Source organism: Cryphonectria parasitica (assembly GCF_011745365.1).
Source record: "Cryphonectria parasitica EP155 unplaced genomic scaffold M406scaffold_9, whole genome shotgun sequence".
Lineage (NCBI taxonomy): Eukaryota > Fungi > Ascomycota > Sordariomycetes > Diaporthales > Cryphonectriaceae > Cryphonectria > Cryphonectria parasitica.
In genome coordinates this window covers 234,081-257,886 of record NW_024468917.1, presented here as the reverse complement: position 1 = coordinate 257,886, position 23,806 = coordinate 234,081, and the positions used below count along the sequence as shown (strand labels likewise).

The window sequence follows — 23,806 nt, the reverse complement described above, 5'->3', positions numbered from 1 at the left end:
TGCCATCCCTGTTCACCGTTGGAGGGGCACGCATCCGACAATTACATACTACTACTGCTGCTCACTCACCCACCCAATACCGCCACCACCAACAACCACAACAACTGCGGACGCCCTTTCCTTCCATACGCCTTCCCCCCTCCGCCGACCTTCCAAGGCTCGCCGCCGACCAACCAGAGACTTAGAGACCATCTCACCTGTCCGAGGATCGAGAGAGGTCGCTTGCATGGTCATTGGCTCGAGACCACGTTTTCAGACGGACCATGGCTGAGGTGGATGTTGCGCCGACCTTCGGCGCGGAATTAAAGGTGCGCCGCATATACCAGGGCATGATCCGAGACAAGGGAAGGATGAAGAAAAAGAAAGAGAAAAAGAGAGACAGTTTGCGCGCAGACCACACGATGAGAGAGAAACTGACTGGACGGGCAAACAGGATGGCTTCAAGCCCGCCAACGCCTGGGCTGCCAATGGCATAGCATGGCTCGACGATATCCAGGGCTTTTACCGCGAGCGCAGCGCCATCGAGAAGGACTACGCGAAACAGCTCAAGGCCTTGGCTAGCAAGTATTTTGACAAGAAGGCAAAGAGATCCCCTGGCTTAGGTGTTGGTGACACGCCTGCCATGACACCTGGCTCGCTAGAAAGGTGAGCCATTGCGCGCGAAACCACCCCATATACACAAACACAAGAGATAGAGAGAGGAGAGGGGGGGGGGTGTATAAGGAGAGAAAGAGAAAAGAAGAAAAGAAAAGGGAGGGGGGGCTGGGCAAGGAGTCGGATTGCACGGATCACAAGCTGACATTTGCGAGGGATACAGCGCCTCCGTCACGACATGGACCACCCAGCTGACCACCCTCGAGAACCGCGCCCAAGCCCACGACAACTACGGTAACGACCTGATCACCAAGGTCGCCGAACCCGTCAAGATCCTCACGGGCCGCTTCGACGAGCTGCGTAAGCGCCATGTCGAATACGCCGAGAGACTGGAGAGGGAGAGGGAGGCATCGTACGGCGAGCTGCGCAAGACCAAGGCCAAGTACGACGCCGTCTGCCAGGAGGTCGAGAGCAAGCGCAAGAAATCTGAGTCGTCCTTTGACAAGGCCAAGGCCCAGAGCGCGTACCAACAACAGATTATCGAGATGAACAATATCAAGAACTCGTACCTGATTGCCATCAACGTCACCAACAAGCAGAAGGCCATGTACTACCACGAATACCTCCCCGAGCTCATGAACAGCCTCCAGGATCTCAACGAGTCCCGCGTGCTGAAGCTGAACAGCTTGTGGACCCTGGCCTCCCAGCTCGAGCTGGGCATGCTGCAGTCCAGCTGCTCGCTCATCGAGACCCAGACCCAAGAGATTGCGAGAAACGAGCCGCACCTCGACTCGATGATGTACATCCGCCACAACATGGGCGCCTTCACCGAGCCTGCCGATAAAGTCTTCGAGCCGAGCCCCGTCTGGCACGACGAGCCGACCATGGTGGTGGACGAGACGGCAAAGATCTACCTGCGCAACGTGTTGAATAAGTCAAAGAGCCAGCTAGGTGAGCTGCGGAGAGAGGTGGACAAAAAGAGGAGGGACGTTGAGGCGGCCCAGGCGAGGAAGCAAAAGGTGCGGCAGGGCACGGACAACTCGGACGAGGTGACGCTGGTGGCGTCGATCTTCGCCCTGCAGGAGGACCTACACGCCGTCGACCGCAAGAAGATCACCGCTGAGGTCGAGACCTCCACCATCACCTCCGTGGTGGGCGATGTCACCCTCGGCGCCAAGAACCATAACTTCAAGTCCCAGACGTTCAAGATCCCGACTAACTGCGACCTCTGCGGCGAGAGGATATGGGGTTTGTCCGCCAAAGGCTTCGACTGTCGCGACTGCGGCTACACGTGCCACAGCAAGTGCGAGATGAAGGTGCCCGCCGAGTGCCCAGGCGAGTCCTCCAAGGAGGAGCGCAAGAAGCTCAAGCAGCAGCGGCAGGAGGCCGCAAACGCCCTGCTCACGCCTCGCCTCGCCGGCGACCAGGTCGCGGATCTGCCCGCACTCTCCAGGAGCCCCACCGTGAACAGTCTCTCCTCGGGCTACGCCGCCAGCGCCAACCGGTCCGCCGTGAGCGTCATGAGCCCCACCGAGGAGACCCCGCCCGAGGTGCCCATGAGCACGAGACCGACGAGCACCATCGGCGGCGGGGGCGCACGAGGAAAGAACCGCGTCATAGCGCCGCCGCCCTCCACCTACATCAGTGAGCTACCCGGCAGCGCGCCAAACGGCTCGGGCGCGGGCGCGGCAACCGAACACCAGAGAGGCAAGATGCTGTACACATTTGAGGCGAACGGGGAAGGGGAGATCAGTGTGCCTGAGGGGAGGGACGTGGTGATATTGGAGCCAGATTGTAAGTTTGCCCTTCTTATTCTTTTGTTTCCCCTCTTGCCTCTCTCCTCTTGCCTGAATATCACTTTACGAGTCGGCCCCCATCTGAGGACACTATCACTAATTTTGACGCTCTCTCCCCTTCTCCCTCATGCAGCTGGGTCTGGCTGGATTAAAGTCCGCGCCGGCTACAAAGAAGGCATCGTCCCGGCAACCTATATTGAGGTCCTCCCTCCGTCCGCCATTGCGCCCCAGCACACAGGCGGCACTGCAGCCTCCGCCCGCCCAGGGTCCACCTACTCCAACAGCGGCTCGTCCATCGGCGGCGGTGCGCCCAAGAAGAAGGGCCCCGCCGTCGCGCCCAGGCGCGGCGCCAAGAAGCTCAAGTATGTCGAAGCCCTGTACGAGTACACTGCGCAGAGCGAGGCCGAGCACAGCATGGTTGAGGGCGAGCGGTTTGTGCTCGTCAAGGAGGATCCAGGGGACGGGTGGGCCGAGGTCGAGAAGGGTGGGGTTCGGGGCAGTGTGCCTGCCAGCTATGTGCAGGCTGTCTGAAGAGGAATAGGATGATGGTTCAGATGGGTGCTTGCTTGGATCGGGGTTTGGTTTTGTCGTGGGAGAGCAGCAAAATTTTTTTTTTTTTTTTGGCAGAACCATTTGATGAGCGGACGGAGGGTTCTTTGGAATTCGTTATCAAAATCTTTGTTTTCTGTAGAGGGCTTGGAGCACATTGCCACTTCATCTGCATTGTGGCTCGAACGGCGCCTGGGGACATGAAAGAAGATTGCATATAGCGCGCGAGTAACACATTGTTAGACTGCCACTCTGATGCAGGATAGTCCTATTGCCGCTACTACTACCACTATATCTATATATATATAGATATATGTATGTATGTATTATGAAAATGGGTTTGCGTTCTAGAATCATCTGTCTATGTATTCAGTGATCTATAACTTGTTATACCTTCATTTCACTAACTACACATATACACTCTGACATGATATTGTGTAAACAACTATCAATTATGCAAAAGAGATGCATTGATGCAAATCTTTCAGGAGGCTCCAGCTATAGGATCCTACATGGCAACCCAATCCAAGACGGAGGACGATGGTGACCCCAGAAGATGATATTGGAGCAGCTGTGATTACTTCACACATTTGGTGATTTAGCACCTCCACAACAGTGATCCCATACCGTGATATTTTCTCCTCTATAGGCGATGCCGACCCAAGGAGGTGAAACGAGGTGAGAGGTTACTCGCATCTCATCTCACGGCATCCCTCAAAATAGGTTTATTTTTTCCCTCCTTCACTTTTCCGTCACAGTACTAACAGTCATACACTGAATTTGTGCAAGTTCACTGTTAGTGAGTTCCTAATTTAGGGTGCATACCGACATATCCGAAGTGGGTGGGGACCGGGCCAAAAGCTTATATTTTTAATGGCAATAAGCATATACCATGACACGAACGGCAATGGTGGATCCTTGGGACAACTTGTGGTGAAAATGGCATTGAGGAAATCAGGTTGTTGACCCAATCGTGCCAATGTGCTAGGGCTTGTCTGGTCTGCCAACATCTTTGTGAACAGTGCTGATGCTGGTGCTGGACAGAAATGTGGCCATGAACTTTAATAGGTCAAGACTTCTATGGGGAGAAAAAAAAATATGTGTGCCGTGTACCACACACACAGTACACACACAGGCCCAATCAGGCCGAAGGGAGGATCGTTGACCGATATTGAAACTGCCCGTCTCAGACCCTCATTTGAGCTAGATTGTGGCAGTGCACATGTGTACCGGTAGTTGTGGTAGCACCTTACTATGCCACCCAGGCGTGATGCGCTGTTGATCTGCAGAGTGTGGGTTTGGATCGATACGAACCGGCTGTTACAGGTTAAAGAGGGAGGGGAACACGAGTTGGGCCGTCGACGTGTTGCACCCGTGCATACATTGGAGACAAATATCAGACGAGAGAGACGTCATGAACTGCCTTGCCTTGGCGAAAAACACGTTAGACGCCAGATGAAGTGATGAAGATGTCCAACAGAGGTCGAAACTGTGCAACAATCTGCCCGATGCTGTATGCAATCCTGAAAACGTAATGGGTAAGAGTCAAGAGGGTTGAACAACGAAGATTGGGAAATTGCCAGACCACCACAACAGAGGTAAGATGAAATGTGTAATCACGGCGCAGGCTTGATGGCGTCCTGTAGCTGCCAATTTTATACGAGAGATGGAGGGTGTGACAGACGCGCCGGAGAAGGACGCCCCTGTCGCAAGCTAGTAAACGGCGGCCCAGAGAGGAGGGAGGATTTGGAGGGAGGATGGCATTGGATGAGAATAGTGAGAGTGGTGAGATGCTGTTGATGACCTGGGCGAGGTTTGTGGTGGCAGATGCTCTTGAAAAAGATTGGGGCCCAGCAGGGATTGTTTGACCCCGAAAGGACGTGGATACGAGGAAAGGTGACCTGACCTGTCGGCGAACTCGCCGCGTCTGGGGAAGTACCCACAAGTCGAGCCTCGGACTTATACTGGGGTTAAATAGTATACACAGGGGATCCACCCCTTCTGAGAGTAGCGGGCCGGACATGCCTTCTGGGTTGGAGCTACACTCTGGACCTGGAACTGGAATCTTGAGTTGGGCGGTTGCCCTATTGGAGACAAAGATACATAATACATCACAAGTCACAAGTCACCATGGTACACGTTCAAGAAATTGGGAGGCAAGCTTGGCATGCATGTACGTGGCTTGCGACTGCGTTAGTTGAAAGCCTCCCTCCCTCCTCCCCTTTCACCTCCCTTCCATCTTCAGCCGTCTTCTCCTTCTCTCCTTTTTTCTCTCCCCTTCCCTACCTCTCAAACCGATCGCTACTCCTGTCGACCTTCCAACTCTTCTTTTGCCTTCCCGACTCATTCGTTCTGTCGGCTTCCTCATTTTCCTCCTTACTTACGTTTTTGTAATCCAACGCGTAGCTCATTCTGATATTGCCCAATCGTCTTCCGCCTGTTTTAGCCTTCTTCACAAAAGGAAGACACGCCGAAACGTGGACCAATTCTTGGCCAGAGGTGACGATTTATCAACTTGAGCCTTCACTCTTCCTTCTTCTTCACCATCACTTGCTTCGTAGACAAGGAGTCCAACCACCATCATGAAGACCTCTGCCCTTGCTTTGGGCCTCTTGGCCGCCGTGGCCCACGCCGATCCCACCCCTACCGAGGAGCAACCTCCCAGCAAGCGATCTGACGTCCCCTCCGTCACGGCTTCTGGCAATGGTAAGTTCTTCTAAAACCTCCCCGTAGCTGTAGAGGCCCGATCTGTGATATCCCTCGGCTGACCCTGGTGGCTCTCGCAGCATTCTGGCTCGGCAGTGATCGGTTCTATATCCGAGGCGTCGACTACCAGCCTGGTGGCTCGTCTGCCATGACGGATCCCCTCGCGGACGAGACCGGCTGCAAGCGTGATATCGCTGAGTTCACAAAGCTGGGCGTCAACACTGTCCGTGTCTACATGGTCGACAACTCGGTCAATCACGACACGTGCATGAACGCCCTGGCTGCTGCCAACATTTACCTGATCCTTGACGTCAACAATCCTCTCTATTCTATCAACCGTGCCTCGCCCAAGGCTTCCTATAATGACGTCTACCTGCAGAGCGTCTTTGCCACCATCGACGCCTTTGTCAACTATCCCAATACCCTTGCCTTCTTCTCGGGCAATGAGGTTGTTAACGACGAGGCTAACACAACCCTGGCTGCCCCTTATGTCAAGGCCACGACCCGTGACATGCGCCAGTACATCAAGGAGCGTGGATACCGTGCTGTCCCCGTTGGCTACTCCGCGGCCGATGTCTCGCAGAACCGGTACCAGCTTGCCGAGTACTTCAACTGTGGCACTGACGACGAGCGCAGCGACTTCTTTGCATTCAACGACTACTCCTGGTGCAACACGGACTTTGTCACATCGGGCTGGGACCAGAAGGTGCAGAACTTCACCGGCTACGGCCTTCCCCTCTTCCTGTCCGAGTACGGCTGCACCACCAATGGCCGCAGCTTCGGCGAGGTTGCCGCCCTCATGAGCACGAACATGACCGGGGTCTACTCTGGCGGCATCGTGTACGAGTATTCGGAGGAGTCAGACAACGCTGGCTACGGCCTGGTCTCGATCTCGGGCTCGACGGTCTCTCAGATGTCCGACTTCACCGCCTACTCCACCGCCCTGTCCAAAAACCCCGAGCCCACAGGCGATGGCGGTTTCACCTCCACAACCAACACCCAGGCCTGCCCGACTGTCGACAGCAACTGGCTTGTCAGCGACACTCTCCTGCCCGCAATCCCCTCGGCTGCCGAGAAGTACATGACAGAGGGCGCTGGCAAGGGCCCCGGCCTGACGGGCGACGGATCCCAGAACGCTGGAGGCACATCTACCGGCGATGCCTCCCCCGGTTCCGGGTCGGCCACCACCACCGCAACTCCCAGCTCGACCGGCAAGAAGAATGTCGGCTCCAGACCCGCCCCGCTGGACAAGTACGGCTTCCTGGTGACAGGAGTCGTCTTCTTCGCCACTCTCGCCGGCACTATGCTGCTGTAAAACGGGGATTTTGTTGGTTGCGAGGCCGGAAGGTCGAAGAAGGTGATGAAAAGAAGACGACGTCGAGTGTCATTTCAGATCTTTGGTGGGGGGCATGACATCATATCTCTTGACTGCTCCTGGTGGCGGCATTTCTATTGCATGGATAGACGGACAGACGGACGGACGGACGGACGACGTGAGAGGAGAACCGCCTCTCAAAACGAACGAGGTGGTCGATCCGATCTCTCCCCCCACCGAGTCTCAAGACGTCGAAAGGGATGGGTTTTCAGTACATTCATGGACATACAGTAGACGAGAATAATGGCGGTTGAGCGGGCATCGCTAGGCAATCAGGAAGAATGGAGTATTCTTTCAAAGTGTTTTGAAAGGAAAAGAAAAGTGGATCGATATGTAGGATGCGATCAGTGTGATACAGTAATGTCGGTTTCCGAGGGACCAAGTGACGCGTTGCTCTCCTTCCCTAGCGGCCCCCAAGTCTGCCTGCGTGTGTCAGGAGAGTAAGTAAATACAATGTGCATGCTTTTAGGCTATGGCACAAACCATTTCCAGGCTCCTCGTGGCTGACATGGGATGATAGATTCAGATTACTTTTTATCTTTTTCTTGCCACTTTTTTTCTTTTTTCTTTCTTCAGGTGCCCGCCCTGCTTCTTAAAATAGAGGAACCCTAGTGAGATGGTCAGCGCACTTCCTCGCACTGCCTGCGACGTGCACTAAATACAGGGGCACACACCTAAATCTACAGCACAGTAACAGCACTAGTACCTACATGGCAGCACTACAGCCCAGTGGGATGATCAACTGCCATTCAAAGACAGCACCCACTTCAGCCCGGTTCTTAGTTTCCGTGCCACTTGCGTGCTTGGCACACTTGAGCCCCTGGAAACCCAATTAATGACGACTTGGTCACTACTCAACCGCCTCACCCATCATCCTCTTTTCTTTATTTCTCGTTTCATGTGCTTGAATTACCACCACCAGAGGAAGAACGACATTGTTGAGGAGCCCGCGCGACGTCTTATCGACGACGACGATAATTTCACTCTTTTTCATTCTTTTTCTATCGATGTTCTTTCTTTTTCCTTATCATGTCGCACCAGCTTTGGGGCAATGGACACAATTCTACATTCGCGCGTAAGGAAGATGAGGATGGCGCTGGACACGCCCTCGACGTCCTGCCGCAGTACGAGAATCGCAAGATAGGAGGAGGAGGAAGAGGAGGAGGAGGAAGAGGAGGAAGAGGAAGAGAAGGAGAAACGGCAGACGGAGATGAGGACGTCGCCTTGATGAACGGCCACGCCGCCTCTGCTGGTGCCAGTGCGGTTCATCCCGAGAACGAGAGGCCCTCGTCCTCGTCCAAGATAAAATGTCTTGACGGCCTACGCGGCGTCGCCTGCTTTTTGGTTTTCAACTACCACTTCCTCTGGCCATGGACACCGCTCATCATGCTCGGCTACGGCGCGCGGCCGCCCAAAAGCCCCGAGCCTTACACTAACTGGGCCCAGCTGCCCATCATCTGCCTCTTGCACCGTGGACGCCCCATGGTGGCTATCTTCTTTGCCATCTCGGGCTATGTGCTGTGCAGACACATTCAGCAGGCCATCCACCAGCGCCGGCATGAGGAGGTGTACAAGAAGCTCAGCTCTGCCGTATTCCGCCGCGTGTTCAGGCTGTACCTCCCCTGCGCGGTGAGCATGTTCATCGTGGCCATGCTAGCGCAGGTGGGCGTCTTCAAGACGGAGAAGGCCATCTACAAGGGCCCTGACTCGGCCTGGATCAACGGTACGGTCACCAAGGGGTATTTCCACCACGGCAAGTGTCCCAACAAAACCATTGCGGTGGAGGGCAAGGAAGGGGTTGCTGCCGCGCTGGGGCTCCAGACGACAGCCTACCTGAACGAGACGATTGGCATCACGGACCAGCTCTGCCTGAACATCACGTCCCAGCTGCACATGCCTGCAGTGCTCTATCAGGACATGGACAAGCCCAAGCCAAAACCCAAGCCGGCCAAGAACGCCACGGCGAATGCTACGTTTACCGACTTTGCAGAGTACCACCGAGATGACCCACACAACCCAGTCTCTCTCCTCGACCCGGACATGCTCACCAGCGGTAGCCACGGCGCCGCCTCCTCTTCCTCGTCCTCGTCCTCGCCGCCCTCCTCTGTGCTGCACAAGAACAAAAACGCGACGGCGAAACCCTTCACCTGGGTGCAGCTGGGCGGTTCCTGGGAGGAACACCCCGTCATCCACCCCCACCTCCCCAAGGCGCTGGCCAACTTCACCGTGGTGTATGGACAGTGGGCGAACCCTTTCAACTTTGGACACATGCACCCGCGCTTCGACCCACACACGTGGACGATCCCCAAGGAGCTGAGGGGCAGCATGGTACTGTACACATTCCTGCTGGGCACGGCGGGCCTGCAGGCGCGGTGGCGGTTGGGCGCTGCGGTGGGGCTCTGCGCCTATGCAATCTGCCTGGGGTACTGGGATATGGGCGTCTTCGTGGGCGGGATGGTGCTGAGCGAGGTCGACCTCCTGCGCGTGGCGGACCCAGGCACGCTGTCCAGTCGAGACAGGGCCCTCGCAGCCTCGCTCGCCGGCCCTCCCCTCCTGTCGCCGCGCAGGGAGCGCGCGGTGCGGTGGGCGGCGACCACGGCGGCGCTCTACTTACTGTCGTACCCTGACGCGGGCGGCGAGTTCACGCCGGGCTTCCGCACGCTCGCCTGGCTGGCCCCGCGGTGGTACCTCCCTGTCAGCAAGTGGATGTTCTACCAGGCCCTCGGCGCACTCGTCCTCATCCCCTGTGTCATGCGCTCCCCGACCCTCCGCCGGCTGCTCGAGTCCGGCCCCGCGCAGTACCTCGGCCGCATCAGCTTCAGCTTCTACCTCGTCCACGGGCCCGTCCTGCACAGCCTCGGGTTCTGGGTGATGCCGCGCTTGTTGGAGCGGCTTGGGAGGCTCGGGGCTTATGTTGTTGGGTGGGTCTGGCTGGCGGGGGTGGCGCTGTACCTGAGCGGGTGGTTTTATCGCAAGGTGGATGTCTGGAGTATGGGAGTAGGGAGGAGGCTGGAGAGGGTGGTTGTGAACTCGTGAGAGGAGAAGGATGGAGTGTATATACTCTGCCTTGTTGGGACATTGATAGATGTATATATATATAATATGTAGAATCTGGCATTGTACATTGGTGGTTGTGTGTTTTCTCTGCCTTGCCCTCCTTTGTTCTGAGTGAATGCTGAAGTAAAGAGCACATGTGTAAGCCCTCTTGACATCTTCATACTTGAGCAAGTGCCAGAGGCGGAAGCGAAGGCGGTAATCAATACCGTAACCCGACACTTTTACAAGACAGCATATTACACAAGAAAAGTCAATCAAATCTTGCGAATCACAACTCAACTCACTCCCACACCTCAACGGACTCTGTCAACCTGACAGTTTTCTTCCTCAACGTCGGCGATAACAAATTCCTGGCAATCGCCGGCAGTGAGATATTATCACCTACCCGGGAAAGCAGCAAGAATGAACAAAAACAAAGCCCGGCGCAGGGTCACCCAAATGCGCCATCATTTGTTGATCTTGGTGTGAGTCACACTGTCAACTGCACAAGTGTGCTGCAGTCAGCTTAAGAAGAAAGAAAAAAAAACAAGATTTTGCATCATCACTGTCGTCACTAAGCAGGTTGCGGTCTGAATAGGGCCACGAATAGTAGAAGACAAAAGAGACTTTGAGCTGGAATTATTGTCGCCTGAATAAGGAATCCGCTGCGGTAAATAGTGACATGCGGCGATCATCGAGCCTGGGACTTTTCTTTTTCTTGCTCTTTCGAGGGCCCCGCGGGAAGCATTAAGATAGAAGTCGGTTTCCAGAGTTGGAGATCTCGTGTGTATGGAATATAAAACTGGTTGTTGGCCAATTGTCATAATTCTTTAATCATCTTTTTCCCCATCGCTCATCTGTGACAGTCAATCATCATCATTATCATCATCATCACCAATAAAACATCTCGGATTCAACCTCGAGAGAAAGAAAGAAAGAAAAACTGTCCCAAACAAAGCAACATTACAACCCTCCACAAACAAATCCCCCCAAAACATGGCAACCCAATTCGGCCAAGAAACCCAAACCGAGGCGGCCCAGCGCATGTACAACGCCCGAGCCCCCAACTACGACGCCTCATGGCACGGCGCCTACTCGCGCCGCTTCATAGCCCACGCCCCGCTCCGGCCCAACGACCGCGTGCTGGACCTCTGCTGCGGCACAGGCGGCGAGGCCTTCCTGGCCGCCGAGCTTGTGGGCGAGCAGGGCCGCGTCGTGGCCGTCGACGTCACGGAGGGCATGCTGGCCCGGCTGCGCGAGAGACAGGCGCGCGAGCCCGTGCTGGGCCGCCGGATCACGGTGGTGCAGCACGACGTGACGGATCTGAGCAGGGCTGTGCTGCTGCTGGAGGATGGCGGCGGTCTGTTCGATGCCGTGCTGTGCTCTACCGCGTTTGTGCTGCTGGGCGAGCCGGGCCGCGTGGTGGCGCACTGGAAGGAGTTCCTGCGGCCTGGCGGGGTGATGGTGATTGATGTCACGCACGAGCGGAACCTGCGGGCCGGGCTGGTCTTGGAGGAGGTTGCGCGGGAGATGGGGGTCGAGAGGTTTCCTTCGCGTCGGGGTTGGATCAAGTCGGAGGCGTCCTTCAGGGAGGTCCTGGAGGCGCAGGGGCTGCGGGTCGAGAGGGTGAGCCTGGTGGAGAACATCTCGGGAAAGGGTACGCAGTATCACGGCGTCGAGGAGGCCGACAGGATCTTCGAGCAGACTGTCAACAGCAGTCTGACTGAGAATGTTGCGTCGGATGACTTCAAGGCCAAGGCGAGGCCGCTGTTCCGAAGGGAGTGGGAGAGGATCGCGGTCGATGGCAAGGTCGAGGATGTGGACTCGTTGTATGTCTATGTTGCTAGGAAGCCCGAGTAGATGGGACTCTCGACTTGTTTACTGTGTGGACTTTTGTCTCGTATTTGGTTGTTGTTTGGTTATGGCTGTCTAATCATATCCTTGGCTTTCCTGAGCTCTTCAGCTTTGGTCTTATCGCCACCTTGGGGTGAGTCCCGGCCAGCTTCAAGCCCGTGATCCTCTCCAGCTCGTCGACTGCCTGGTACGCCCTGCCCAGGTCCACCTTGACCGTGCGGAAACCAGCCTTCTTGCCTCCCTTCAGATTCGCCCCGATGTCATCCAGAAAGACAACATCACCAGCCTGGATGCCTTCTCCCCAGCCCAGTTTCTTGCCCCTGGCCGAGCTGGCATTCTCCTCGGCGAACTTGTTGACCTGCTGCAGTGCATACTGGTACACCCGAGGATCGGGCTTCCTCATGCCCACGTGGGCAGACGAGATGAAGACATCAAAGAGACCACGGACGGGGTCTCCAGTAGGGTCAGGCCGGTGCAGCTCATGTCCAGGCGGGAAGATGATGGTATTGCTGAGGGCTGCGAGGATGTACTTGCCGCTCGCCTGGAGTTTTTGGAGGGCCGGGAACATCCAGGGGTCTGGGTGCCTTGCCGTTGCCATCATGTCGTTGAAGAGCCACTCGGCGTCGAGTCTGGGAACGGGCGGTGTTTCCTTGGGCAAGGTCGGGTTCTTGGCCCGCTGTGTCTCGTAGAAGGCCTGCCACAGCGTGGGGCTGTGTAGGTCCTCAGAGAAGCCACTGTAGAAGGCGTCGTCCAGGGGGATCCGGCCTGTCTCCAGCCGGTGCCAGTAGCCATCTGGTGATGTCTTGGAGATGGAGTAGTTGACCCAGCCTGGTGGGATTCCGAGGCTCAGCTCGTAGTCCAGGATGGATTGGAAAGGTGACGCGAGCTTTGCTCATGATGTTAGAGAAGGGGGACGAGGAGGAGCAGGTGTAGTTGGAGTCGGAGTGAAGTTGTCACTTACAACGACACCACCAATGTCAAAGAGGATGACTTTGGGTTGTGCTGAGGCAGCCATGATCGTGTCTATGCTGTCGAGTATGTACTCGACTGGCTGCTCATCTGGGAGCATATTTCACCAACTTTACATACATGAACATTGCAAAAGAGAAGAGTCAAAAATTCAACCGTCAAAATCCCCCTCTTCTTCTTCGTCTCCTCCTCTTAGCAACGTGGGAAGGTGGGAATCCGGGGTAGAACCTGGAGAAGGAGGAGAGTACCTCGGTACTTGACTCGATAAGAGGCCGACGATAAGATCTGTGGTGGGTCATGCCTGGCCCAAAGTCGTCCCCTACGCAGCTCTGCTTCTGCCGCTCGACTGCTGATGCGCTAGTACCCCTCCAGCCAATGAAACATCTTAGGGCTACGAAAATGGACCCCTGCAACAAATGCACACGCTTTTTTCCAAACTTTGACTGCCCGCCCTCTCAAGACCGCACCAACAAATTCTCCATCCACGACAACCAAACCTGTGGCAGCAACAGCACCCAGCAAATCCGTCAAGATGGTGAGTTGACCATGATGTTGTTCTGTTGTGCAGTGCTTGCAAAGCACTGGCAACAACTTGAGAGAGATTGAGAAATAAGAGTCAATGCAAGATGCTTCGGAGGGAGAAAAGAAAAAGAAAAAAATCTGAAGCGCAAATTGCTGACTCGATGGGGGAAAATTGCAGGTGTTCCACAAGCTTGTGAAGAACAGCTCGTACTACAGGTGAGTCCCTTTCCCCCCCCCCCCCCCCTGAAATCCAGTCGAACACATGGTTCTGTGAAGGGGCATTGAGTTGGAGGACGCGAGGGAAAGAGGAAGAGGAGAATGGAGGGCGCAGACCATTTGCTTCTCGACGTTTGGGCAAGATGATGATACTAACAACAATGACCTCACAGTCGCTTCCAGACTAAGTACAAGCGTAGACGCTCTGGAAAGACTGACTACTATGCCCGCAAGCGCCTGATCACCCAGGCCAAGAACAAGTACAATGCGCCCAAGTACCGTCTGGTCGTCCGCTTCACCAACCGGGACATCATCATGTGCGTATATCCACCATGGTGAAGCGATTTGGCAGAAGAAAATATGTACGGGGTGAGAAGGACCATCTTTGCTGACCAGCGAGTTCCACACAACAGGCAGATCGTGACCTCCGAGATTAGCGGTGACAAGGTCTTTGTCTCTGCTTACTCCCACGAGCTGCGCGCCTACGGCATCGAGCACGGCCTGACCAACTGGGCTGCTGCCTACGCCACTGGTCTCCTGATCGCCCGCCGTGCCCTCAAGAAGCTCGGCATCGACGAGCACTTCAAGGGTGTCGAGGAGGCCGATGGCGAGTACACCCTGACCGAGGCTGCCGAGACCGACGATGGTGAGCGCCGCCCCTTCAAGGCCTTCCTTGATGTCGGTCTGGCCCGTACCTCCACCGGTGCCCGTGTCTTCGGTGCCATGAAGGGTGCCTCCGACGGTGGCATCTTCGTCCCCCACTCCGAGAACCGTTTCCCCGGTTACGACGTGGAGTCCGAGGAGCTCGACGCCGAGACCCTCCGCAAGTACATCTACGGCGGCCACGTCGCTGAGTACATGGAGACGCTGGCCGACGACGACGAGGAGCGCTACAAGAGCCAGTTCCAGAAGTACATCGATGACGATGTCGAGGCTGACGGCCTGGAGGACCTCTACACCGAGGCCCACGCCGCCATCCGCGAGGACCCCTTCAAGAAGTACGAGTCGGACGCCCCCAAGAAGTCCAAGGACGAGTGGAAGGCCGAGTCCCAGAAGTACCGCTCCAAGAAGCTCACCTACGACGAGAAGAAGGAGCGCGTCCAGGCCCGCATTGCCGAGCTCCGCGACTAAACTTCTCGACGTTTGACGACTCGCAAAACAAAAAACACATCAAAAGTTCTTTTTACACACACACACACCCTGGCTTTGTGCAATCCTCAGGGTCGACCTGGAATGAATGGTCAGGATGGGATTATGGCGTGCATCAGGAGTTTTTCAACCCGGAAAGGGACTGCTTAGGGCTTAGTGAAAATCAATGAATTTCTACCAACCCTTGGTGCTCTTTCAAACCTTCCGAAATAACTGAAATGTCTTAAGAGTCTTGTTTTGTACCGTGACACCGTCCTTTGGAGATTCCAATTACTACATCTCAGACCTCCAGGTTCTTAGCTGACTCTCCTCTTCGGCCCCCTTCCCTGTCTCACGTCTGCCTGCCTGTCTTTCGGAATCTTCCGTGCACATACAGTCTGGGACGGCACACCTTGTTTAGGCAGTGGCTTATTGTCTCGGTTGATGCAACGGTCGTGGCCTCTGGACATGGCCGCGTTCCGGAGTATCAGTTGACGGACATCTCCCCATTCCGTTGCACAAGGTGAAACCAACAAACGAAAGGATGACAGTTTCCTTGCAGATTGCTGACATTTGCCGTGTACTCGAGAGAGACATTATTGATATTCCTGCGGGCGCCGCCAGTGTCAGTTGACGGTGCATACCGGAGTAGGGCTCCGGGTCTCTCATGACGTTGACCGAGTACATTATCTGGCGTGTTCCGCTCCGAAACCGCTGTACGTCCCGAGACTATAGCAAAGAGCTGAGAATGGGGGCGGGGGGAGGGGAAGGAGGGCGAAGCACAGAGACGCAGAATAAAACCATGATCGTCACTCTGGTTCTGCCTTGCGTTGCGCTTTTCACCGGAATATTGTAATGGGAACCTGGCCGGCAGAGCACAGTCCTCACGATCAAACACTTCGACTGGCCGAAAGAAGAGACTTGGCCTCCTCCTTTCTCATACGAGTCTCATTAGAGAGGCCATCCACCCATCCATTGTGTCCATCCCTTCCAATCGGCGCTCTAGTGCTGGATGCCTGAGACCCTTTACGTGCGCCATGCAACAGTTGTGAGCGCCTCGTTCCGTTCCAACACCCGAGATGGAACTGGGCTTTACATGTCTCGGGAGGAAGCGTTGGCTAGATCCAGAAATGCCGAAAGCGCCGCTTCACGAAGAAAAGAAGGAAAGACGCCGAATGCGACCACTGTGTACTATAGCCCTGTTCCCTCTCTCCCCCCTTGAGCTGAACCCTAGGTACAAGCCCTTCGAGCCAGATAGCCGATGGGGTCCCTCAAACCTTCACACTCGTATACTTTGCAGCCGCATGCACGACAATGGCTCAACTGAATATTGAAGACAGGCACACATGCATCAAGACTTCACTTGACCAATTCAGATGTTCGCGCTGTTTCCATCTGCTCGCCATGTCTTCCAGTTAACAAGTTGTGGGGCCGCCCATGCTTTTCTTTAGCGAGTAATCTAGATGCGAAACCCCCCCCCCCCTAGGCTACTCTACACTAGCGAGCGACGGACACGGTAGCTGGCTAGCCCTGTACTGTACGCGGTCAAGCCTGGGCTGGTGCTCGCTCTCTCTCTCTTTCGTTCACTTTCCTGGGGGGTTTCTTCAGGTGGGACCTGGTATAACGCTTGAACCACAAAGTTCTAACGGCCTCTTGGCTCCTCGTCCTGGGTAAATGCTCCGTGGCAAGAACAACGCCACACAGCTGTCCAGGTAGAAGGGTCTAGGCCCGTCTCTAGGAGATAGGATGCATCGCGGGGGAAGGAAAGATACGACGAGAAATGGGGAAGAGTCAGAGGGAGCTTGTGATTTTTATCTTGTCGACGCAGCTTTTCAATAGTCTTGTTATTCACTTCAGAGCATAGCGTTGACTGGAGAAGAATCGATATTCTGATAGAGTGTGCCTCGATTTGGGTAATTTCTAATGTACTACATGGGACCCGGTACAGAACGTAGTATCACAAGCAGCACTATAATATTGTCTCATCTTTGTAAATGCATCCTCACGGGTTGAGCTGTCATGTTCCCTTGTCCAATTTTGTAAGTAGTACGACTCCTCCTTAAGCCATGTGGTGATGGGTGATAGGCAGGGCCGGGAAGGATGGATCTCAACAGAAAGAAAGGCAAAGTTTTCGATCAGACCCTGCACTCTTCTTGTGTGTGAATCGCGGCTAGGGCGCTGAGTGTGACGCGGCGGTTGAAAACCAACCGTCCCGGGGTCAGATCTAGATCTCGCATCTTCTCTCTGTGGCCAACTATAGGATGGTCGATGCTGGCTTGAAAGGATTTCTAAGCCAACAACCGAACTCAGTGATCCAGACTTACGGTGAGTGATAAGGGTACGGGAGAGGGGGGGCGGCATTGTGATTATGCTATAGCGTTGGTTCTCATGATGATTTTGTTTTCTTCTTCCTCTCCAAGAGGGATACCAAAAAGAAAAAAAGAAAAAAAGAAAAAGGCCGAGAAGGGGGGGGGGGAGGAAAGGAAAAACAAAATTACAAGACCCCCCTCTCCGCCCCAAAAAGAACTCTTCACTGTAGAAAGGTGTGTACTATAGTATATGTGTGTATGGGTCGATTGGACTGTCAGTCCACAAGTACATGAACCCTGGCAGTGAGTGGGCTGACCCTCGTGACCCCCTCTACTGGCTCAATTGATTGATACAACCTCGGAGGTCGGCGGTATTTACAGAATTCAGTAGGGGGTGAAATACAAAACAAGGACTCGACCTCATTTCCTCACCTGATGGACCAGTCATACGAGAGTTGTGCAGAATGAATTGCACGCTGGACAGGCCAAAGAAGGGGAATGAAAAAAATTGTTACATCCACTGTTGTAAATCTCGATTACAATCGTCGTCTCTGGGTCCCGCGTCGAGAATGTGACGGGAAAGTGCGATGCAGGCGGTATTTCGCGAAGCGCCACTGCAGCCGAGTGAGCGAGCCAATGTGCTCTTGCCCTGTTTCTCGGGGGACACCCCTTGTGGACCGAGGGACATTAAAAAAAAAAAAAAAAAAGAGAAGTCTGCCATGATCATCACTTGTACCCCAATTATTCTCCAGGGCATGCTACATGGTACTGCATTCTGTGGTAGGAACTGCATAGGCACTGCATAGGCGTCAATGAAGATCCTCGGGCGGGCCCTTGCTTTGGTGCTAATATACAGTACGTACTATGGTAGTGGCAGGTGGTGTGGGTGGGGGGGGGGGCAAGGGACCTACCTGCAAGTGCGAGAAAAAGGGTCCCTGTTCTACTCCGTCTGGCATTCCTAACCCTGTCTGGTCCTCCTCTGACGTCGGCGGGTGACCACAATGTGGAAGGATGGGAAGGAGGCGCCTAGAGAGGGGCAAAGCAGGCTGGCCCTAACAATTTAATCATGCTCACGCTTGCTGCCATGGCAAGCTACCGCTCTACACAGTACAGTAGTGAAGTAAAAAGGGCAACACGCTCACCGTCCTTGCAGGGTCAATCCTAAGCCGTCTTCTCCCCAGCCAGGCTGAGCCGGGCTAACGGGGAATCTCTAAGAGGCGAGGCTATTCAATTCAAAAGAAGTTTAAACCCCATATACAGTTCAGTTCAGCTCAGACGCTACCTTTATTTGACTACCATTCAGGCTGATGGTTCAAGGTCTGAAAAAAATAAATTTAAAAGCGTATCAGAAGGGAGTCGTACCATCGTACCCAATCCCTATTTGTCTTTTCCATATTTGTCACCTCTTTTTTTCCTTCCTGTCCGCCGAGGCTTCTCTTCTTCATCCAGCCTCCAGTGGCCCACCACGAATACCCACCGAAACAGCACCCTGAAGCCGGCCTGCTTTTCTATCCTCCTGGACCCCTTTGGACCCGCCTCTTTCACACACCCACCACCCAGCAGGCCAGCTACCCTCCCTATTACACTCCACCTAGGCAGCACCAGCACCAGGTAATTCGCCGTCGAGGGGGGCCTGTACGTCGTCATCCAGGCATAGCACCAGGGCAACAGGTGTGTCGGCGTCTGTGCTGCACATCTCATTGTGGGTCGCAGTCGGTACTTTGCCAACGGACATCCTCTGTCTTCCTCTCACCTCATCCGACATCACTGGCGCAAAGAGCAAAATAAACGCGCAGTCGCAATTCTTCTCCCGTTCGCGACCTCAATACACGGCCTTCATTCCCAATTTTTCTTCTACTACGGACCTGTTGGGGAAATTCACATCGCATGCAATCCAGCCCCAGGATCATGGCTTCCAGACCACGCCTGTGATCTGTCGTCCCTCTCTTCCTCATATTGTGGTCTGGCTATCGACTCTGAATTATTTGTTTGGGCTTGCACGCAACTTTGAAGCTGGTACTGGGCACAAGACCCTCCTCCTGACCCTCCTCCTGACCAGCCACCTCACCTCTTGATTATTGTTCCGCGTCGCCACTCTGCGGATCCAGGGAATACCCTCGGCTCGATTGCGAATCTGTGGAAACATCTTCCAACTGCGAGAAGCCGTTTCGACGGTGTCTTGGGAGACCTCCTGCCACATCGTGCAGCATGGAGCAGATACATGGAATCGACGTCAGTTGGATGACCCACAATGGGGGGCCAAAAGGTAGGAATCACCATCCTGCTACTACACATTTTCCTCTTTTTTTTATCGTTTGGAAGGGCTGGTGCTGATCGCTGATGTGTAATTCCTCCCCAGGAGCAGACCGATCCCCTCAACCCCGCCGCTCAACCTTTCCAGTCTCCTCCTCTCTTCTAGATCACTCCTCTCCGCGGGGCTCGCCCACGCCCAGCAGCCCAGCGCCGACTCCTTCTGAAAATGGCGCCGCTGGACCCGACACGCCCAAATCGAATGGCACAGTGGCGCAACCTCCCAAGCCCATCCCGATACCGCCCAAGCCAGGCTTTACGCGCGGCGGCTCGGATCGCACAGAAAAGAATGGCACCTCCACCTCGCCTGGCAGCAGCCCCTCGCTCTCGCGCAAGCCTTCGTGGTTCACCAGTCTGTCCTCCAAGTTCTCCGGGTCTGCTGGCGCCACCGCCATACCCCAGAGCCCACCGCCCGCGACGACCACCAACCTGCCCACCAAGGACGCCGAGCTGTCTGTGCCCAAGATCACACCCGCCAAGAATGCCGTGCTCCAGCACGCTGCGAAACACCAGGGCGAGGGCCCCTACACGCCTGCGCCGCCACGTAGCGGCCAGTCTGGCGGCGGCATACTGCACGTGTTCCGGCGCCTGTCCTCGAGCAGCTCTGGCCAGCTGGGTCCCGCCGTCAGGGCCGCCAACAACCACGGCCTGGTCGAGCGCAAAATATTGAACGTGGACCACCACCGGGAGCGGTGTCCTCTGGAGGACCTGCACCAAGCCAAGCTGCGCCGGGTTGCCTTCTGCGTAGATGTCGAGATTGCGCCGATGCCCAGGTACGCAGAAGGGAAGGGTCTGTTGTCCAAAACCTTTTGTGGGGATGACAAGACCGAAAAGCGCAAGCTTGTGGAAAAGGGCGAGGGCGAGGCCTTGAAGCACCCCAAGGCTGTGGAAGAGCAGAAAGAGCACGATGGCGCTGTGAAGGTGTCTGGCGAGGAGCTGCCCAAGGAGCCAGAGAAGGAGGGTGAGGCAGGCAAGGGTGCTACCGCATCGTCGCCCACCGATGCGGATGCTCCAGCAGAGAACGGCTCCAACACGAAAAAGAAGGAGAAGAAGAAGAGAAGTGAGGAGGAGAGAAAGGCGAGGAAAGAGAAGAAGCGCAAGCTGGCAGAGGCCAACGGCCAGGTGCCCCTCGAGCTCTACCTCGACACCGATACATCAGATCCCTCAGCTCCTACAACGCCAAGGCCACAGGCCACGCCGACCACGAATCCCGTCCGTATCTACAGGAGATGTTGCCAGCTCCGCGAGACACCTATATTAAAAAAGATCACCGAGCAGCTCCTCAACCCTGCCAATACGACCTCTGCTGGTGTTGTGGAGAAGCTGGACCTCACAGGCTATTGGATGCAGCTGGCAGATCTCATTACCCTTGGCGACTTCTTGGCCGTCGTGCCTGCGAAGGAGGTGGTGTTGGAAAACTGCGGTCTCACAGACGAAGGGCTCCGCGTTGTGCTCGCCGGCCTGCTCGCCGCCAAGAAGACCAGTTTTCCTCGGAAAAGGCCGCAGAGCATACCCGACGGGCTGGTCGAGCAGGGCGGTGCCATCGAGCGGCTCGTGCTGAAGAACAACAAGATAGGATCTGAAGGCTGGAAGCACTTGTGCTTGTTCGTCTACATGTGCAGGTCACTCGTGAGCCTCGACTTGGCCGAGGTGCCTTTCCCGAAATCGCCGCAGCCGCCGTCATCCCTCAACGGCCATAGCCAGCACTTCTCCCTTCACCATGACGACAAGAAGGGGCCGCTCGATATGTGTGCCCTCCTGGCGAGGTCGATCGGCGAGAGGCTGGGAGGAAACACGCTAGAGTTGTTAAACCTGAGCAATACGGGCTTGTCCCACGACCAGCTCGGGCGCATCATCGACGGCATCCTGCAGTGCGGCGTGCGCAGGGTCGCCCTTGCACACCTCGATCTCAATCCTGACGGCCTAGAGCATGTTGGGCGCTACATAGCGAGCGGGAAGTGCGAGGGCCTCGACCTGGGCGGCAATGACCTGCGCGACTACTGCGAGAGCCTCGGCAGCATGATCGAAGGAAACAACACGCTGTGGGCGCTGAGCCTGGCCGAGTGCAACCTCAAGCCGGCCTCCCTGTGCAAGCTGTTACCTCATCTGTGCAAGCTGTCGAATTTCCGCTTCCTTGACCTGTCGCACAACCAGGAGCTCTTCAGCTCGGAGCCGAGCGCAGTGGGCGTGCTGAGAAGATATCTCCCCAAGATGAAGACGCTCAAGAGGTTACATCTCGGCGACTGCGCCCTAAAGGGGGAGCAGGTCATAGCGCTTGCAGAGGTCATCCCTGAGATGGCGAGCATGGCTCACCTCAGCTTCTTGCAGAACCCGGAACTCACCAAGTTGGCGGACGCCAACACCGAGGAGACACAAGAGGAGGCATCTGCACTCTACGCCTCGCTTCTGGCTGCTGCCAGGTTGTCGCCCAACCTTGTCTGCGTCGACATCGACGTGCCTACAGAAGCCTCGGGCGAGATTGTCAAGGCCCTGGCCAAGCAGATCGTCGCCTACTGCCTGCGGAACATGGAGCTCGTGCCCCTTGCCAACGGCGGACCGTCGATCGGCGAAGGCCTCAGCCCAGCCGGTCGGGAGCCCGAGTACCCAGATGTGCTCCAGCACCTGGTCGGCCACGATATCATGATGCCCGACGACTCCGAAGACGAAGACATGGCGCCTGATGATGACTACATTGTCGGCGGCACAGGCGTGGCCAAGGCGCTGGCGTGCTGCCTCAACAATCGCGGCGACGAGTCTCGGAGGCAGTCTGGCGAATTCATCCGTGACGTGGAGGAGGGCGTCACCGTGTCCAAGTCTGGTCTGCCGGCGGGCAAGGCAAAGGACGTCTCCAAGCACCTGCTCCTCAGCGCTCGCAAGATCCGTCACCGGCTCGACCCTGCTCTTGTGCGGGCCAAGGCAATGTTAGACAAGAGCACCGAAGAGCGGACCACGTATTACCGTCTCATGTTTCTTCAGCGGACCCTGGACGGCATCATCCAGCGCTTTGAGGACGAGTTCCCCGAGACCAAAGAGACGGCCGACAGCGCCATCTCGGTATCGCTTCTGCCCGACGTGCACCAGCTCGAGAAGACGGCCACACGCACGTCCATGTCCTCGGCCGAAGGCGAGCGCGAGCCCTCTGCGGGCGCGTCCGACGGCGAGGAGGAGCTCGAGATGGTCCAGACCGGGCCGGGCTCCCTCTCCCGACAGTCGTCCAACCTCTCGCTCTCGAGTATGGCGCTGGACCGCGAGGAAGGCCATGCGCTCCGGGCGGGTCACAAGTTCCGGTCCGGCTGGATGCTCACCTCGGAGCAGTATCACCTGCTCGCGTCGACAGGGCTGCAGCAGGTGGAGCAGTCACCCACGCTGTTCCGCACACTCAACGAGATGCTGGACGAGCTCGGCAACGAGGAGCTGCTGAAGCTGCGCGACGAGAAAGGGCCGGTTTGGGTGTTCAAGGAGCACCGGCAGAGCATCATCGACGGATTCAAAAGGGCAGACCCGGACTACTGGGCGCGGTTTGTCGAGAGTCAGGAGAAGGCGAAGGCCAACGTGCAGGTCTCGCAGCCGGCGAAAGATGCGCAGTCCTGTGGAAGCGGCGAGGGCGATGGTGAGAGTGCAGTTGTAGAGGATGACGACGTGGTGACGGCGGCAGCGGCGACGGCGGGCGACTCTCCTGTTACGAAGTAGGGGGCGCTTGCACTTCGTCAGAGTACGCCATCAATACAGGCATAGTATGAGGACGAGGAGGGAGAGAAGAAGACCAATAAGAAGAGAAGAAGAGGCAGAAGGGGAAAGAACACTGTGGTAGTGTATCTCTTCTGTTGCTGAGCATTTCCGAACCCATCATCATCCTGTTCCTGGATTTCTTCATTCTTCTCTTCCCCCTTGCGAGCGGCTTTGCATCGAGAGGACACAAAAACCGTGTGTGATGGGTGGTCCTGTTTGCTTTCTTTTTCTGTTTCTTTACTTTATTATTCTTCTACTTCTTCTTTGGATCGCTATTATCACATGAGTACTATCATTATGGCTCCGTCTGCTTATACTGCGTGTTTTCTCGCATGGCATCATGGAGCCACAGGGCGTTTTCTGAACTGGAAAGGCGATGGATGGATGGCTGGATCGGACTGGAAACTTGATATGACCCCATCCTGATCATTTAGGAGGTGTTTTCTTTGCTCTTTCTTTCTTCTCCTTCTGACTTTTAAGACATCCTTGCTTAGGCCCCGAGGCATGCATATACATGTTTGTGAATATACCAACGTTTACATATTCCCATATGTCACGCATGTCAAAGACATTGGAGTCAAGACCCTTGAAGAGATAGTATATTTTGTATACTCGACCTTTGCAGGAATACAGAAACCTCTAGAAAATATGGTATAAATTTGGAGGATTGGCCGGGAAGTTGGTGGTCACCTGCTTTCTGCTAGTACTCGAGT

At 55.6% G+C, this 23,806-nt stretch overlaps 7 protein-coding genes across 7 annotated transcripts; 6 read left to right on the top strand and 1 right to left on the bottom strand.

Moving 5' to 3' along the window:
- Positions 1–263: 263 nt before the first annotated feature.
- On the top strand, positions 264–2,921 carry M406DRAFT_268958 (FCH-domain-containing protein; the record flags this gene model as incomplete). The annotated part of the gene is made up of 4 exons (XM_040917975.1): positions 264–308; positions 434–645; positions 818–2,388; positions 2,524–2,921. The coding sequence occupies 4 exons, from the start codon at positions 264–266 to the stop codon at positions 2,919–2,921; spliced, it is 2,226 nt and encodes a 741-aa protein (XP_040771478.1).
- A 2,284-nt stretch (positions 2,922–5,205) lies between these two features.
- Positions 5,206–7,332, top strand: GEL1 (family 72 glycoside hydrolase). The gene is made up of 2 exons (XM_040915061.1): positions 5,206–5,645; positions 5,726–7,332. Exons 1-2 carry the CDS (start codon positions 5,522–5,524, stop codon positions 6,958–6,960), a joined length of 1,359 nt encoding a protein of 452 aa, XP_040771477.1. The 5' UTR covers positions 5,206–5,521; the 3' UTR covers positions 6,961–7,332.
- Positions 7,333–8,247: 915 nt separating this feature from the next.
- Positions 8,248–10,056, top strand: M406DRAFT_268088 (uncharacterized protein; the record flags this gene model as incomplete). The annotated part of the gene is made up of 2 exons (XM_040917909.1): positions 8,248–9,011; positions 9,078–10,056. 2 exons carry the CDS (start codon positions 8,248–8,250, stop codon positions 10,054–10,056), a joined length of 1,743 nt encoding a protein of 580 aa, XP_040771476.1.
- A 996-nt stretch (positions 10,057–11,052) lies between these two features.
- Positions 11,053–11,916, top strand: M406DRAFT_267288 (S-adenosyl-L-methionine-dependent methyltransferase; the record flags this gene model as incomplete). Its single annotated transcript, XM_040917869.1, has 1 exon — positions 11,053–11,916. The coding sequence occupies one exon, from the start codon at positions 11,053–11,055 to the stop codon at positions 11,914–11,916; it is 864 nt and encodes a 287-aa protein (XP_040771475.1).
- Positions 11,917–11,937: 21 nt separating this feature from the next.
- Positions 11,938–13,040, bottom strand: M406DRAFT_324347 (HAD-like protein). The gene is made up of 2 exons (XM_040919860.1): positions 12,872–13,040; positions 11,938–12,796 (listed from the first exon to the last, which is right to left on the bottom strand). Exons 1-2 carry the CDS (start codon positions 12,977–12,979, stop codon positions 11,990–11,992), a joined length of 915 nt encoding a protein of 304 aa, XP_040771474.1. The 5' UTR covers positions 12,980–13,040; the 3' UTR covers positions 11,938–11,989.
- Positions 13,041–13,375: 335 nt separating this feature from the next.
- On the top strand, positions 13,376–14,967 carry M406DRAFT_358203 (putative 5S rRNA binding ribosomal protein). Its single transcript, XM_040923830.1, has 4 exons — positions 13,376–13,414; positions 13,580–13,617; positions 13,791–13,934; positions 14,031–14,967. Exons 1-4 carry the CDS (start codon positions 13,412–13,414, stop codon positions 14,746–14,748), a joined length of 903 nt encoding a protein of 300 aa, XP_040771473.1. The 5' UTR covers positions 13,376–13,411; the 3' UTR covers positions 14,749–14,967.
- Positions 14,968–19,262: 4,295 nt separating this feature from the next.
- Positions 19,263–23,641, top strand: M406DRAFT_295837 (uncharacterized protein; the record flags this gene model as incomplete). Its single annotated transcript, XM_040919214.1, has 3 exons — positions 19,263–19,320; positions 19,456–20,249; positions 20,385–23,641. 3 exons carry the CDS (start codon positions 19,263–19,265, stop codon positions 23,052–23,054), a joined length of 3,522 nt encoding a protein of 1,173 aa, XP_040771472.1. The 3' UTR covers positions 23,055–23,641.
- Positions 23,642–23,806: the final 165 nt, after the last annotated feature.

What these genes read in the sequence shown, in the direction of transcription:
- M406DRAFT_324347 (XM_040919860.1), bottom strand. Translation starts at nt 12,979, where the DNA reads ATGCTCCCAGATGAGCAGCCAGTCGAGTACATACTCGACAGCATAGAC. An exon ending in TTGACATTGGTGGTGTCGTT is followed by an intron (nt 12,797 to 12,871) that starts GTAAGTGACAAC and finishes TCATGAGCAAAG; the next exon opens with CTCGCGTCACCTTTCCAATC.
- M406DRAFT_358203 (XM_040923830.1), top strand. An exon ending in AAGAACAGCTCGTACTACAG is followed by an intron (nt 13,618 to 13,790) that starts GTGAGTCCCTTT and finishes ATGACCTCACAG; the next exon opens with TCGCTTCCAGACTAAGTACA. An exon ending in ACCAACCGGGACATCATCAT is followed by an intron (nt 13,935 to 14,030) that starts GTGCGTATATCC and finishes TCCACACAACAG; the next exon opens with GCAGATCGTGACCTCCGAGA.
- GEL1 (XM_040915061.1), top strand. Translation starts at nt 5,522, where the DNA reads ATGAAGACCTCTGCCCTTGCTTTGGGCCTCTTGGCCGCCGTGGCCCAC. An exon ending in CGTCACGGCTTCTGGCAATG is followed by an intron (nt 5,646 to 5,725) that starts GTAAGTTCTTCT and finishes TGGCTCTCGCAG; the next exon opens with CATTCTGGCTCGGCAGTGAT.